Source organism: Megalopta genalis, chromosome 13 (assembly GCF_051020955.1).
Source record: "Megalopta genalis isolate 19385.01 chromosome 13, iyMegGena1_principal, whole genome shotgun sequence".
NCBI classification, from domain to species: Eukaryota; Metazoa; Arthropoda; class Insecta; order Hymenoptera; family Halictidae; genus Megalopta; species Megalopta genalis.
This window is the reverse complement of record NC_135025.1, coordinates 4,761,374-4,774,676: the sequence shown is the minus strand read 5'-3', so window position 1 is coordinate 4,774,676 and position 13,303 is coordinate 4,761,374. Positions and strand designations below refer to the sequence as shown.

Genomic DNA, 13,303 nt, shown 5'->3' with positions numbered 1-13,303 from the left:
CACACCGCGAAAAGTCTTGGACGCGGTCTTCGCGGGCCTTGGCCGCATTCGCGGCCTGCACCGGTCGGGCCCCGAGTGGACTCTCATTGAGCATACGGCGGATTATCGTCGATATCAGCCGCAGATATTAGATTATCGTCGGTATCAGCCGCGGATATCAGATTACCGCCGATATCAGCCGCCGATATCAGCCGCGGATATCAGATTACCGCCGATATCAGCCGCGGATATCAGATTACCGCCGACATCAGCCGCCGATATCAGCCGCGGATATCAGATTACCGCCGATATCAGCCGCGGATATCAGATTACCGCCGATATCAGCCGCGGATATCAGATTACCGCCGATATCAGCCGCCGATATCAGCCGCGGATATCAGATTACCGCCGATATCAGCCGCGGATATCAGATTATCGTCGAAGGAACCGATGTTAATGTTCCGCTTGGAACACTTGGACACCGTCCACTCGAGGCCGACCATCGCGGAAAAGAGCAACGGCTGGGCCAGACATGTCCCCCGGCTGATCAAGGTTATTCTACTGGGCCCACTTTGGGACTCTGACACTGGGAGACTCGCTTAAGCGCGTCGCCGTTGGTTTCCTACCATGCAGAAATGAGCGCTGATCGGTGTCATGATTGCACAGTAGTTCCCAACAGCTGGTGCTCGTCGGTCCCTGAAGCATAGTAGACGGTCCCAAGGTTATTTTAGAGGGGGGCGGTCTACTTTGCTCGATGAGATCGTGCGAGCACGGTGATTGGACATGTCTGGGCCAGCGAGTTCCGGTGGAGCGGTGAAACTACGTCGTGTACACCCCTGGCGAACAGTATTCGATCGGAACAGGGTTTAATTGGATGATTGTTTTATCTCGTGGCGGACTCGGGGTCAAATCGGACCCATGGGACGAATTGGTTGTAGGTTGCTGTTCTATGGTTTCTGATTTTTCTTTCTGTGATATATTGTTGTTACTGACGTTATGTGTTAACTGATCTTATGATCAGTTTTTAGAACGTTTTTTGTTAGTCAAGAAATCATTCGAAAGATCATTTTTCTTTTGTCGTTATAAGCAATAGCAAAATTAATAAAAATGCTTTATAGTCATCGTCTACTAGACTAGCCCCTCTATCACCTAAAAAAGACTTCAAGTCGCTTAGCTCAGTTTAAAAATAGTTATCGCACTTTAAAAAGTGTCCGAACAAAATAAAAATGTCGTACGAATCTCAAATATACCCAACTTCTCCATTGCTATAAAACGATATAAATTAATATCAATTTAGAAAGCTCTATAATTCTCGATAATTCAAATCCCCGTGTCGAAGGACACCCTGTGACGTCCGACCGTCCAAAAGAACAGGCCCAAAGGACCCAGAGTCCGCCGAACATGGATAAAACAACGAACCCATGCGACGCTGCATCGAGAATCAGCCTTAAACGCTCCGAGTTCAAGAAAGTTCCGATCGAATACTCTCCGACAGGAAGCCTCGTGGCACCGAGTTCTCGTATTGCGAAAGCTTCTACTGGACTTTGGAAAAGTCCCTGCGTCCGGATAGGCCGGGGTCAGCGAACAGGTGAGAGGGTGACGGCTGCTGTCAGCGGTGCCATTTCTAGGAGAGCGAAGCTCTCTCTCGGCGGCCCAAGACTTTTCGCGTCGCGGAAGGGAGACTAGGTAATCCTCCACATAGTATGCAATTCATTGTTTCGTTCGGCGTCTCGGGGGTCCCGTTGCGGAGAGATCGGGGACCGATCCTGGAATACGATCCTGGCCCACGTCTCTGCGTGCATCGTCCCAGCAGTGGCGACGCCTTTTGCCCCCAAGTTAGGTGTTCCCGGCGGCGTTCTCCCTCGGAAATTCTTTGCTTCACGATCACAGTTACAAGGAACTCTTAACGACAATCATGCTTACAGTCTGGGGGGTGGGGGCAGGGGGGAGGGCGGGACAAAACAATGAATTTCCATAGTATGTATCTGACACCCGACGACAACGTGTCTAGGCTTTCACTACGGCCGCGGCGATTCTGGCAACGCGGAGCACGAGCGATTCTGTCCGACGAGGCCAGACACCATAATCCTCCACCATGGCTCAAGCATTCGAGAGAAAAAGAGTGAGAGAGAGGGAGAGAAAGAGAGAGTGTTCCGACACCGTCTTTGGCCTTGTATCAGGTCGGTGCGTATGAAATGTCGGATTTGATTTACACGAGGACGTTCGTCTCCCTGTTTTCGTTGTGCTTTTGTTTCTGGCGTAAGCTCGTTTATACAGTAATGTCTCTCTAACTGACGCTCGGATTGTCCACGAAAATGGACAATTTGGGAAGAGGAGACGCGATTATTCGAGCCTTGCAGCTCGTTTCTTATAATTACCGATTCTCAATGACTATAAAGAACGAGCTACAAGGCTCGAACAATCGTATCTCCTCTCCCCGAATTGTCCATTTTAGTGGACAATCCGAGCGTCAGTTAGGGAGACATTACTGTAGTCGCACCGTCCATCGCCGGAGTCGCGTTTCAACGAAGAAGATTTCCTCGAAAGTGTTCCGTTTTGTTATTCGTCTTGGATTTCGCGAGGACGCGAATTCGACCGATATTCGTGTAACTTTTTTAGACGAGTACAAACTCGGTAACAATGCTGCGAAAGGCTGCGCGCGATACAAACCAGGCGTTCGAGGGGAATACTGTTAACGATCGAGAAGCGCGGCGTCGGTTCGAAAACGTTCGGTCCGCTGATTTTTCCCTAGAAAATGAACCGCGTGGGAGGCCCGAAACGTCCGCGAAAAACGATGCTCCGAAAGCGTCGGCGGAAACGAATGCGACCGGAGTAATTCGCTGCTCGTTCTTTCGAACCGGGGAGACGATTACATCCGAGAAGCGCTGCCGGTGCGTCGATGAAACGCGTGAAAAATTGAAAATTATACGGCCGTCGCTTGTTAATCGGCGCGGCCCGATACTTCTCCGCGACAATGAATTAAAAACGAATATATGAAAATGAAATGAAAATTAAAATACGAAATTCTGCAGCGACCAGCTTGTTCGCCGGATCTTTCGCCGAGCGACTTTCATTCGTTTTAAACGTTTAGAATAGTTCTCACGGGCTAAACGGCACGAAAACGAAGATTTCCATGTAAAAAGAATTTCATATGCAGAGTTCATTGATTCGAAAGATCGGAATTTCTTTATGACAGGCATCTGTGCGTTGAAGTCTCGTTGGGGAAAGTGTGTCGAAGCAAATGCAGCATATTTCGATTAAATAGACAGCTTTTGAAACAAGATACGTAGTTTTATATATTCACTTAAAAATCCGACATTTCATACGCAATCAGGCTAATTAGATCGTGGCGGAGTGGCTCCGTGCGTTTCTCCAGCCCGCGAATATCGCAGGTACTGCTCCGTCGAAACTGTTCGATCGTCTCGTTTCTAAATCAAGATCGATCATTTCGTTCGACTCGTTGCCAGAATCGTCGCTGGACAACACTCGATAGAGAGAGAAAGAGAGAGAGAGAGAGAGATAGAGAGAAATAGAGAGAGACAGAGAAAGAGACTCTTGGTGCTTCTATCGAATCTCGAATGCAGATCAGAGGAGGGTGCAAAAGAGGCTCAAGTGTAACGAAAACAACATAATCAACGAAATAATATAAACAAATGAACGAATCAAAAATGCAGTCCGTGTGTTCCTTCTTTCTCTCCTTTGTGTGTGTCTGTCACCAACGTGCGCCGTGCGCCCCCCGCAAAAACCGTTGTATAATACCAAAGGAACAAAAAGAAAAAGAAGAACCGGCCAGCAGAGTGATAATACTAATTAATCAGTTTCAAAACTAATAGTTTGCGATCTAGCGGCGGACGACTGTGCGTCTCGAAGAGAAGTACGTGCGTGTGCGCGCATACAGTAATGTCTCTCTAATTGACGCACAGATTGTCCACGAAAATGGACAATTTAGGGAGAACAGAGACGATTGTTCGATCCTTGCGGTTCACTTTTATAGTCACGAATTGTCAACAACTATAAAAAAACGAGCTACAAGGCTCGAACAATGGTATCTCCTCTCCCCAAATTGTCCATTTCTGTGGTCAATCTGGGCGTCAATTAAAGAGACATTACTGTACAGTAATGTCTCCCTAACTAACGCTCAGATTGTGCGCCTCGACCATAGCCTTGCGGTTTATTTTTATAGTTATAAATTGTCCACTATTATAAAAATGAGTCGCAAGGCTCGAATAATCGTATCTTAGGGAGACATTACTGTATCTGTGCGCGCGTGTGCTTATATGTGACTGCGTGTGTGTGTGTGCGCGCGCGTGTGTGACTGCGTGCGATCGTGTGCTCGCGTGTATATGCGCGCGAGCGTGTCCATTGGAATCGTTCCTTTCGTGAATCGAATCGAGTCGAGTGAGTCGGTTACATATTTAGTCGTGATAGTGTGGGTGAGTCGGCGCATGCGAGATTTAATAAACGTGCAGTCAGCCATAACCATACTACGGGGACCCATACGTCCCTCGACCGATCGATCGACGATTCCCCGCGATAATTCTGAATTATCGTTCATAATTCGTTCGTCGAAGTAACTTTCTCTCCGCTAACTGAGATCTCGCGGCTTCGAAGAAATCACTCGCCGATCGATCGATCAAGATCTCTGACAAGGCGTCAGCGTATGAAGCATGCGACGTGCTCGCGCGTTCGCCCTAAACGGGCCCTTGGGCCCAACGGCGGACACCGTCTGCGCCACGTGTTCTCCGTTCGCTCCGTTCGCTCGAGTTCGTTCTGAACTCGATTGAACCTCGACGTTCAGGAAACGGCTCGATCTTGCTCCGCGCGCGAAGCTCTCCATCGGATCCGACAAAATGGCGAGCGGAGACCCCGGGGCCACGTGGCATAGGCAGCGAACGAGCCGCATAGGGCCCAGGAGATCGTCGAGAGGAGGCGCCGTGACCAGCGTGCGGAGATCGTACGCGACCGAAACAAGAGCTCTAAAAAGGGAGCCGCGGGTATCTATGGTTCCAAAGCAGAGCCGAGCGGGTACAGCGACGCCTGGCGCTCGCTCGAGCCGCCCTCTCGCTGGGAGATCGCAGGCTGCTGGGCCCAGCGGACGCTGTTTCTCGCGGCGGGGGCCGGGGCCCGGGCGAGCAGCAGGTGTTCGCGGCGCTCGGTCGGCCAGCTCGGAATCAAATAAAAATGATCGAACGGAAAGATCGTAGAAGCGGCGGTTCGGTACCGGTGCTAGCTACCCAAGCAGGCGGGGATCGAAAACGTAAGCACTCGAGAGCTTGGCGCTGGTAACGAGCTAAAAAGTATAACAAAACGATAGTAAAGTACGGTATCGGTAGAAAGGCATTAATCGGCGTTAACGGAACAGAGAAGAAACAGACAAACCAAAAGAAAACGAGAACTAAACGTAACGAAACGAAAGAGACAGCAGAAGAGGCGGGCAGAGATTATAGGTGAGGTAGAAGTGACGTGATTACCGATGCACACAACACGCGCTATTGCTCACCAATTGGGCGCAGTACGGCACCTGCAAGGATACCCATCGTTAGGCTATCTGGTTAGTTGTCTCACGGGCAATGTGGCGGGGTTAAAATTTCACAAGAAATGGTTAACGATCATTGGCATTCGGTTTCTCGCTGTCTCTGTGTTGATCAGCGGTGCTCAGCACATCAGCCTGAACCCGCGCGGCGTCGATCCGTTCGCTCGACGACAAACCCCCTGTTGTCCCCTCCCTCCCTCCCTTTCTTCCTTTTTTGCACAGTTGGTCGGTTCTTTTTTTCATCGTGATCGCGGGACTCGACGCGAAGCCGAACGGATCGACGGATCGATCGAGGTCGCGTGACACACGATCGATCGATCGCTGAAAGAAATCGGGCCAGCTGTGTACTGAACACGATCCATGCAGGGCCGACCCGAAGCAACGAAACTACTCTCTCGATCGTAGAGGATGCGAGACTCTAGACTCCGAGGATCCGGGCTTCGGAGATCTAGACGCGCGTCGATCGACTGGTTCTCCGATCGCGGCAGTGTTCGATCGTTTTATCGAGATCGTGATCGAGGTTCGATTAAGAGACCGGGATTAAGGAGAGTGATCGAACTATAATTGTTAGTTTCAGCACCTGGTCACGTGCAGCGAGGATCAAACAAAAATGTATTACGATCGATGAATCAATTGTTGCTACGAACATAATCATAACGATGTTTACTCTCTGTTCGATCTTTCTTTGCTACTTGTTGCAACGTGTATTATGTACTTCGATCGCTGGCTAGACATGCAGAATAAATGTACAGGTGTCCCGAAATTATGGCACCGCCGAGGGGCTCCTGAGATTATTTGCGGCAACTTTTTCCTTTGCAGAAATGTTCTACGAGGCTTCGTTTACGAGTTATTAACGGAAAACCCTGGCCAATTGAAGAGCAAGCGCGGCCGGCGCTCCGCCCTCGCGGCCAATACCGCGCCGCGCTGGTCGTCTGACGCAGCGGCAGTGGTAGCGAGGGCGGGGCGTCAGGCGCGCACTCATCGGCCACTGTTTTTCCTCAATAACTCGCGAACGAAGGCGCGGATCGCATTTCCGCAAAGGAAAAAGTTGTTTGAAATCACCTCAGAAACCCTAATTTCCCGGAAATATCATAATTTTCGGACATCCTGCGTACAAATATTTATATACGGTGTCGACTCGAGCTACCTTTGTCTTTCCTCGTTGCAAGACTAAGAGTTGAACGAACACTGCCGCGTGCGAGGCAGCCAATCGACAAAGAAACAGTACACATATCTAATCGAAGGCTAACTTAGGGACGCCCCTGGACGGGTCTTGGACGCTGGTGTCGCGCGACAGAGATCTTGGAGTAATTTACAAGTGATGGTTACAGCTTAAGGTCGCATAATGACAAGACTAGCACGACGCAACGGTAGCTAGCGCCGAGAGAACCGGGCCTCGAACGATCAACCGCGCGCCTTGGCCGACGCGAGTTCATTGTTCGGGGCCCGACGATACTTCTTTTGAATTACTTTTGGAACATCCACCGATCCGCTACGGACTCGGGTCTAAGCCGCGGATCCTGTTCGTCTACGAAAGAAAACGTATCTCTGCTTTTGCAGTGCTAAAAAAATGAGAGCGCGCGCTAGGATCCGCAGTCGACAGAGAGGTCTGTTCGAAGTGGATCTGCACTGAATCAAGATTCCATGGATCGAATGGATTTCTCTCGGCGCGTTTTATAGATCAGATCATAGCGTTTAGCTTTGCACAGTTGACTCGAGAGTTGTACACATCGCAGAAATGAATGGCATACTAGAAACAAAGTACAATCAGTATATAGGTACCTTGTATTATACGAGGGTTGCCTACTGACACGGCAAATTAAACGAGAGCGATAAAAATGGATAGACAGAGAGATAGAGAGATAGAGATAAAGAGACAAAGAGAGAGAGAGAGAGAGAGAGAGAGAGAGGAAAGAAACGAAAAGGTATATATGCTAGTGTGTGTGACTTTTAGACACGTGGCAGACCAAAACGACTTATCCTGTTTCGCAAGGTATCCGAGAGATTTCTCGGAAACTTTCTCCGAAAGCTGTGAACGTGATTCCCGGCTGTTCAAAAAATAAACGTACAACAGCAGCGGCACATGCCTGCACTTTAACAAGCGACTCTCTCGAATAAGATTAGTACATATTTGCGCAAACGATCACTGTACATCGACGAAGCGTAGAGAGTCCGTTCCGGGAGCTTTCACGCCGTGAACGGCGTCGACGGGTCTTCGTTAAATATTTTTGGCACGTAAGTAGACACCAAAATATTTACACAGAGATAATATAATACTTAGGACTGTACATGCATCGAAGGTAAAGCGATATTAAACTGAGCGATCTTGTATTAATTGCGATTGGGTAAGCATGTAACATTGGAGGAGAGAGAGAGAGAGAGAGAGAGAGAGAGAGAGAGAGAGAGAGAGAGTACATTGGAGAAGAAAAGGCGTAGAGAGAGAGAGAGAGAGAGAGAGTGAGAAAATACAATGAACACGCAATTGTTAATCTGCCACGTGTGTGGTGTATATAATAATGTATTTCGAATGGACGCCTGCCGCACAGCAACTTGGTCGTTTAATCTCGACAGAATCAACAGTGAGCGCAACTGATTAGAGACACATGACAGATCCACGTCTAAACTTAAAGGCGACATTTACGTTTCATTTACTGACCTTGAGCTCTTGACTTCGCGCGAAAAGAGGGCGGGCTCGAGGAAAATCCTGGCCGAGACGCTACCCGAGGGAGAACCACCCCGTGTTCTACACCCTTTTCGGATCATAGTTTCCCAACGCGAACGCTTACAAGATTAATAGTCTATAATTTGTCTTCGTATGAAACCGAATTATTACTCGCAGGGGTCGCTACAGAAGAGAGGGGTTCTACGGGAAACTATGATCGAAGGGGATGCAAAGGAGCCCGGAGCGGATCTGGCACAGAAAGCCGGCAGAGGCAGCAAGCGCAACCTAGCGGAAGCTGAACGATAGGCGCTGGTTTAACACTGTAAGTCGCTAGATGACGCGCGAGAGCTGTCATGGCGGCGTCCATCGCGGACTGCGACCCTCCGGCTGCGCCCCCTAAGCGGCTACCGCTCGTTTCCGAGCGAACCGTCTACACGGTGGCTCGGTTAGAAGTGGACGCGCCTCTCTTGGGCGTGCTCCGCGTTCGTCCGGGCCATCGATTTTCCTCGATTGCTCGCCCCTCTTCTCACACGAACCCCCCTATCCTATCCTGCGGGCCTTGTACGGTTAAAGGACCGACGATTTCCTCGGTCCTTCGCTGTGTTCGTGGCCGGACATCTTCCTTACCTTGCACTCGCACGTCGTGCATTTGTCATGGGGGTCCTGCCAGGAGCTGCCGCTGTCGTGGATGATCCCCGAGTAGCTGCAGGGCCTGGGTCGCGTCAGGGTCGAAAGGGTGGTGCCGTTCCCGGAGGGTTCACGCGCGCAAGGGTCGTCCTCGCAGCGGGGACAACAGTCGCCGTCTTCGGTGACCGGGTTCGAACAGGTCACCGGCGGACATTCCATTTGCCAACAGTCTATTTCGCCGTACTGCGAACAATTCGTCCATTAACAAGGACGATTCAACTTCATTTCTTTTATAGAAAAAAAATCGAGTTTCCTTTCACATTGAAATACCGAAATTACTTTTCTGCGCACCCGATACAGTAATGTCTCCCTTACCGACGCTCAGATTGTCCACAAAAATGGACACTTCGGGAAGAGGAGATACGATTAGTTTGAGTTTTGCGCCTCGTTTTTATAATTACCGATTGTCAACAATTATAAAGAACGAGCTTCAAGACTCGAATAATCGTATCTCCTCTTCCCGAATTGTCCACTTCTGTGGACAATCTGAGCGTCATTTAGAGCGTCGATCAGAGAGACATTACTGTACTAGGAATTAGGCGATCGGCAACCACGCCGACCCGACCGTCGTCATTACCAGGCATTCGCAGGTCTGGCATTGGTATATCCATCGCTCGCCGCTCCTGAAGACCAGATGATGGAGCTCCTGATGCCTGCAAGAGGCTGCTGGGTCGCACTGGGGACAGCATTTGTCCCTGCGGCTTCCGGGGGCGCTGCAGTCGCAGACGGGGTCTCTGCACGCGATCACGCCGTCCTTGCACGTGCACCTTCTGCAAGGGTTCCCGGCTGGCGCCAGGGTCTCCCCGTTCTCCACCTCCCTCTCCTCGAACCAGCAACCTGCGGGATTTCGGAAAAATCTCGTGAAATTCATTCGCGATCGAAGATCGTCGAAGTAACAATCGGACACGCGTACTCAGCCTGCACTCCTCCGCGGTGCGATTGTCCTCCTGCAGCGGGCAGATGCACTGGTAGCCACCCTCGGTGTTCGCGCACTTCGCGCTCGGATGGCACGTGTGCCTCCTCTCGATCGTCTGGTCGTTGCACTCGTCGATGTCCAGGCACTGGGTGCCTTGGGTGCTGTCGTGGAGGGCGCTCCTGTAGCCGGGCTTGCAGCGACAGTAGTACCAGCCGGGCATGTTGAAGCAGGTCGAGGACTGGTGGCACCGGTGAAGGTCGCTCGCGCACTCGTCGAGGTCCAGCTCGCAGCTGTTCCCGATGTAGCCGCGGCGACAGGAACACCGGCCCGGCGCCACGCACTCGCCGCCGTTCTGGCAGGTCTGATTGCAGACGGCTGGACCACGAAAGAACCGAGCAGAGATCAGTAGGAGGGTCTCGCGAGGCTGATTTCGTCGACTCGATATAGCACTGTCGACCGTTTCGCCTGAAATACTGGCTAAAAATTGGTTCAGTGGGTAAACCGAGCATCGAAGGTATCTGTGACCAGTTTTTGAGGCGAAGGGTGCTACACTGTGCGAGGCTCAAGACGACGGTAATTACGCTCTAATTTAAGCTGAAATTGGGCAATTTGCGAGCAGGAGAGCAGCATGTTTTTTATGGCTATCGAGTGGCAATAATTATAAAAATGTATAATGAAAGAAAAATTATAATTATTAGTAAGATATTAATATTAATATTATATATATATTAATTATGTTATCAATTGTTCATTGACTATATTTATTAATTATATATTCATATTAATATTATATATATAAAATATATTATCAATTATTCACTGATCACATTATCATATATATATATATATATATATATATATATATATATATATATATATATATATATATATATATATACATATTAATTATAACAATATATAATTACAATTAAAACTTAAAATCGTATCTGCTCCTCCCAAATTGTCCATTTTGACTCGATTCAAAGAACTCCTCGAGCGTTCGTCGACGTTCAAATCGCTCTCGAAAACGCCGCGTAGCGAACCGCGGTTCGCTCTCGCCATAAAATCGGGTACTCTACGTTTGCAGGTGTATCCGTCGCCGGTGTATCCCTCCTTGCACACGCAATAATAGCTGCCGGCCGTGTTGACGCAGGTCGCGTGCTCGTCGCAGGCGTGATGGCCGGTCGCGCACTCGTCCAGCTCGGCGCAGTTGAACTTGTCGACTCTGTGGTAACCCGGAAGACACTCGCACGTGTACGAGCCGATCACGTTCACGCACTTGGTGTTCGCGTTGCAGTGATGGCCCTCGGAGCCGCCTTGCTGCGCGCACTCGTCCACATCTGCTGATGCAGAAACGTCGGTCATATCTCGGCCGGCCGGGGACCCGTCGGCGACGACGACGGGCGATACGACGTCGGCAACGATTCTAGGAATCGTCGGGAACGACTCCAGGAATCGTCGGCTATCGACGCGAGTCGTTAACAACGGGGAGATCGTTGTGAACCGGGAGCCGCGCGGTCCTCCCGGCCGCTCGACGAACCGGCGATCATCCGCGACCGGTCGACGGTTATGGTTCCGCAATCGAAGAACGGTGGAACGGCGCGGCTCACGTTCTCCACGTGTTAACACGTCGTCCTTTAAATATTTCACGCGGCCGGGTCGATCGGAAATTGCACGTGTCCGGGGCAGGAATTTCCCATCGACCCGATCCGACCCGACGCGGCGCGGCGCGGCGAAGCTCGCGCTTCCAGCAGGACAACGAAGGTTAATACGGTTTAAAAGTTAGGAAAAGCATTAGATACCGTGACAGTTATGACCATCCCCCTGGAAACCGATATCGCAGTGGCAGGCGTAGGTGGTCTGGAGGTTCAGGCAGGACGCGTTAGCATGACACTTGTGGCCCTTCGCGCAGTAGTCCACCCCTGGTGTTAAGTTTGGTTAGCCAGGCAGATGAAGAGACGGTTAGAACATTCGATTAGCGTGCTAGGTCCGGTCGGGACTACGCCCGCCGGCCGATTGGATCGTTCATGGTTGATTTCGCGTTAATCGGACATGCTAATGTTTATTAAATCGCAGACGCGACGAGTCGCGTCGCGACGGTGCGAGTGAATCGCGAGACGATTTTACAGCGGTACAGTAATGTCTCCCTGACTGACGCTCAGATTGTGCAGAGAAATGGACAATTTGGGAAGTGGAGTTACGATTATTCGAGCCTTGCAACTTTCTTTTCTTGCAGCAATTCTTTACCGATTCTCAACAACTATAAAAACGAGGCGCGATAATCGTGTCTCCTCTTCCTAGATTGTTCATTTTTCTGGACAATCTGTGCGTCAATTAGGGAGACATTACTGTGCTTGTTCGCGTACTTGCACGTTGTTTGCGATGGCAGCTGGAGCAATCGTTAACGACGGAACCTCGGCGAACGTTTGAACGTTCGGGGGAGGCCGTCGGCGACGGTTGCTCGGCGGGTTAATTGATACAGTGGGTAATTAAAGTATTCGATCGTTGGTATAACTTTGACTTTCTACGGCATATATTTAAATAAATATATATATTGAAGGGAAATAATGCTTTATGGTATATTAAAGTAGTGTATACAAATGTGAAAATGCAAGGGACTTTCGATTTTGGGTAAAATGGTCTCTACGTAATTGAAGAAGTTTCACAAAATCGAAAATTTGTTGTATTTTCTCATTTATACACATTAATTTAATATACCGTAAAGTATTATTTCCCTTCAATGTACATTTATTCAACTATATAAACAGAGTATCCCAAAATTATGGTATTCCCGGAAAATTAGAGATTCCTGAAGTCATTCGAAGCAACTTTTTCCTTTACAAAAATGTTCTCCTATGTATCGTTAACGAATTATCAACGAAGAACGCTGACCAATGAGGTCAGCGAGGCGTGGCGAGCTCGCTTGGCGCTAGAGGGCCGAGCCAATGAGCGGAACTGGGCCTCGCGCGCTCGTGGACCTAGCCGCCGCGCGGCTGCCGAGCTCGCCTCTCATTGGCCAGTGGTTTTTCGTCGATAACTCGTAAACGATACCTCGTAGAAAATTTTTGTAAAGGAAAAAGTTGCTCCAAATGACCTCAGGAACCCATCATCTCCCGGAAATACCATAATTTTGGTACATCCTGTATATATTCAAAGTTATACTAGCGTTCGAATACTCTCGTTGCCCACTCTATTTACATGCGAGTTAAGATGATTTAGCAAAGGCGACTATTACAGCAGCGATCGGAGGATCCCGGGCCGGTCCTGTGCGTCGAACATACCTGGACAGAACTTGCAACACTCCTCGGCCACGCTAATCTGTTCGCTAGGCGGACAAGGCAGTGGTGGACATCTGGTCTCCGTGTCGAACCTCTGACAGGTGAAACTGCCGTCGAAACAGTCGCACTCGACGCACTGTTTCGGCGAGACTTTTTCACCGTGGTCATAGATCACACCGCGCAAGTAACATTGCTCTGCGGAGAAACGCGTTAAGACGGATGATCTGCGAATGACCGTGGGCTAGCTG

The 13,303-nt window shown here is 49.8% G+C and overlaps 1 protein-coding gene across 5 annotated transcripts in view; it reads right to left on the bottom strand.

Moving 5' to 3' along the window:
- Positions 1–13,303, bottom strand: part of LOC117224154 (protein kinase C-binding protein NELL1) — a 90,566-nt gene that overhangs the window by 10,089 nt on the left and 67,174 nt on the right. For 2 of the 5 annotated variants that reach the window (XM_076526124.1, XM_076526129.1), the window contains exons 7-13: positions 13,059–13,250; positions 11,580–11,699; positions 10,857–11,117; positions 9,775–10,152; positions 9,439–9,698; positions 8,802–9,044; positions 5,451–5,500 (exon numbers count right to left, since the gene is read on the bottom strand). In XM_076526124.1, coding sequence (XP_076382239.1) covers positions 5,451–5,500; positions 8,802–9,044; positions 9,439–9,698; positions 9,775–10,152; positions 10,857–11,117; positions 11,580–11,699; positions 13,059–13,250 — 1,504 coding nt within the window. The remainder of the gene's footprint in view (positions 1–5,450; positions 5,501–8,801; positions 9,045–9,438; positions 9,699–9,774; positions 10,153–10,856; positions 11,118–11,579; positions 11,700–13,058; positions 13,251–13,303) is intronic. The other 3 variants (XM_076526126.1, XM_076526128.1, XM_076526127.1) reach the window with 3 other exon arrangements.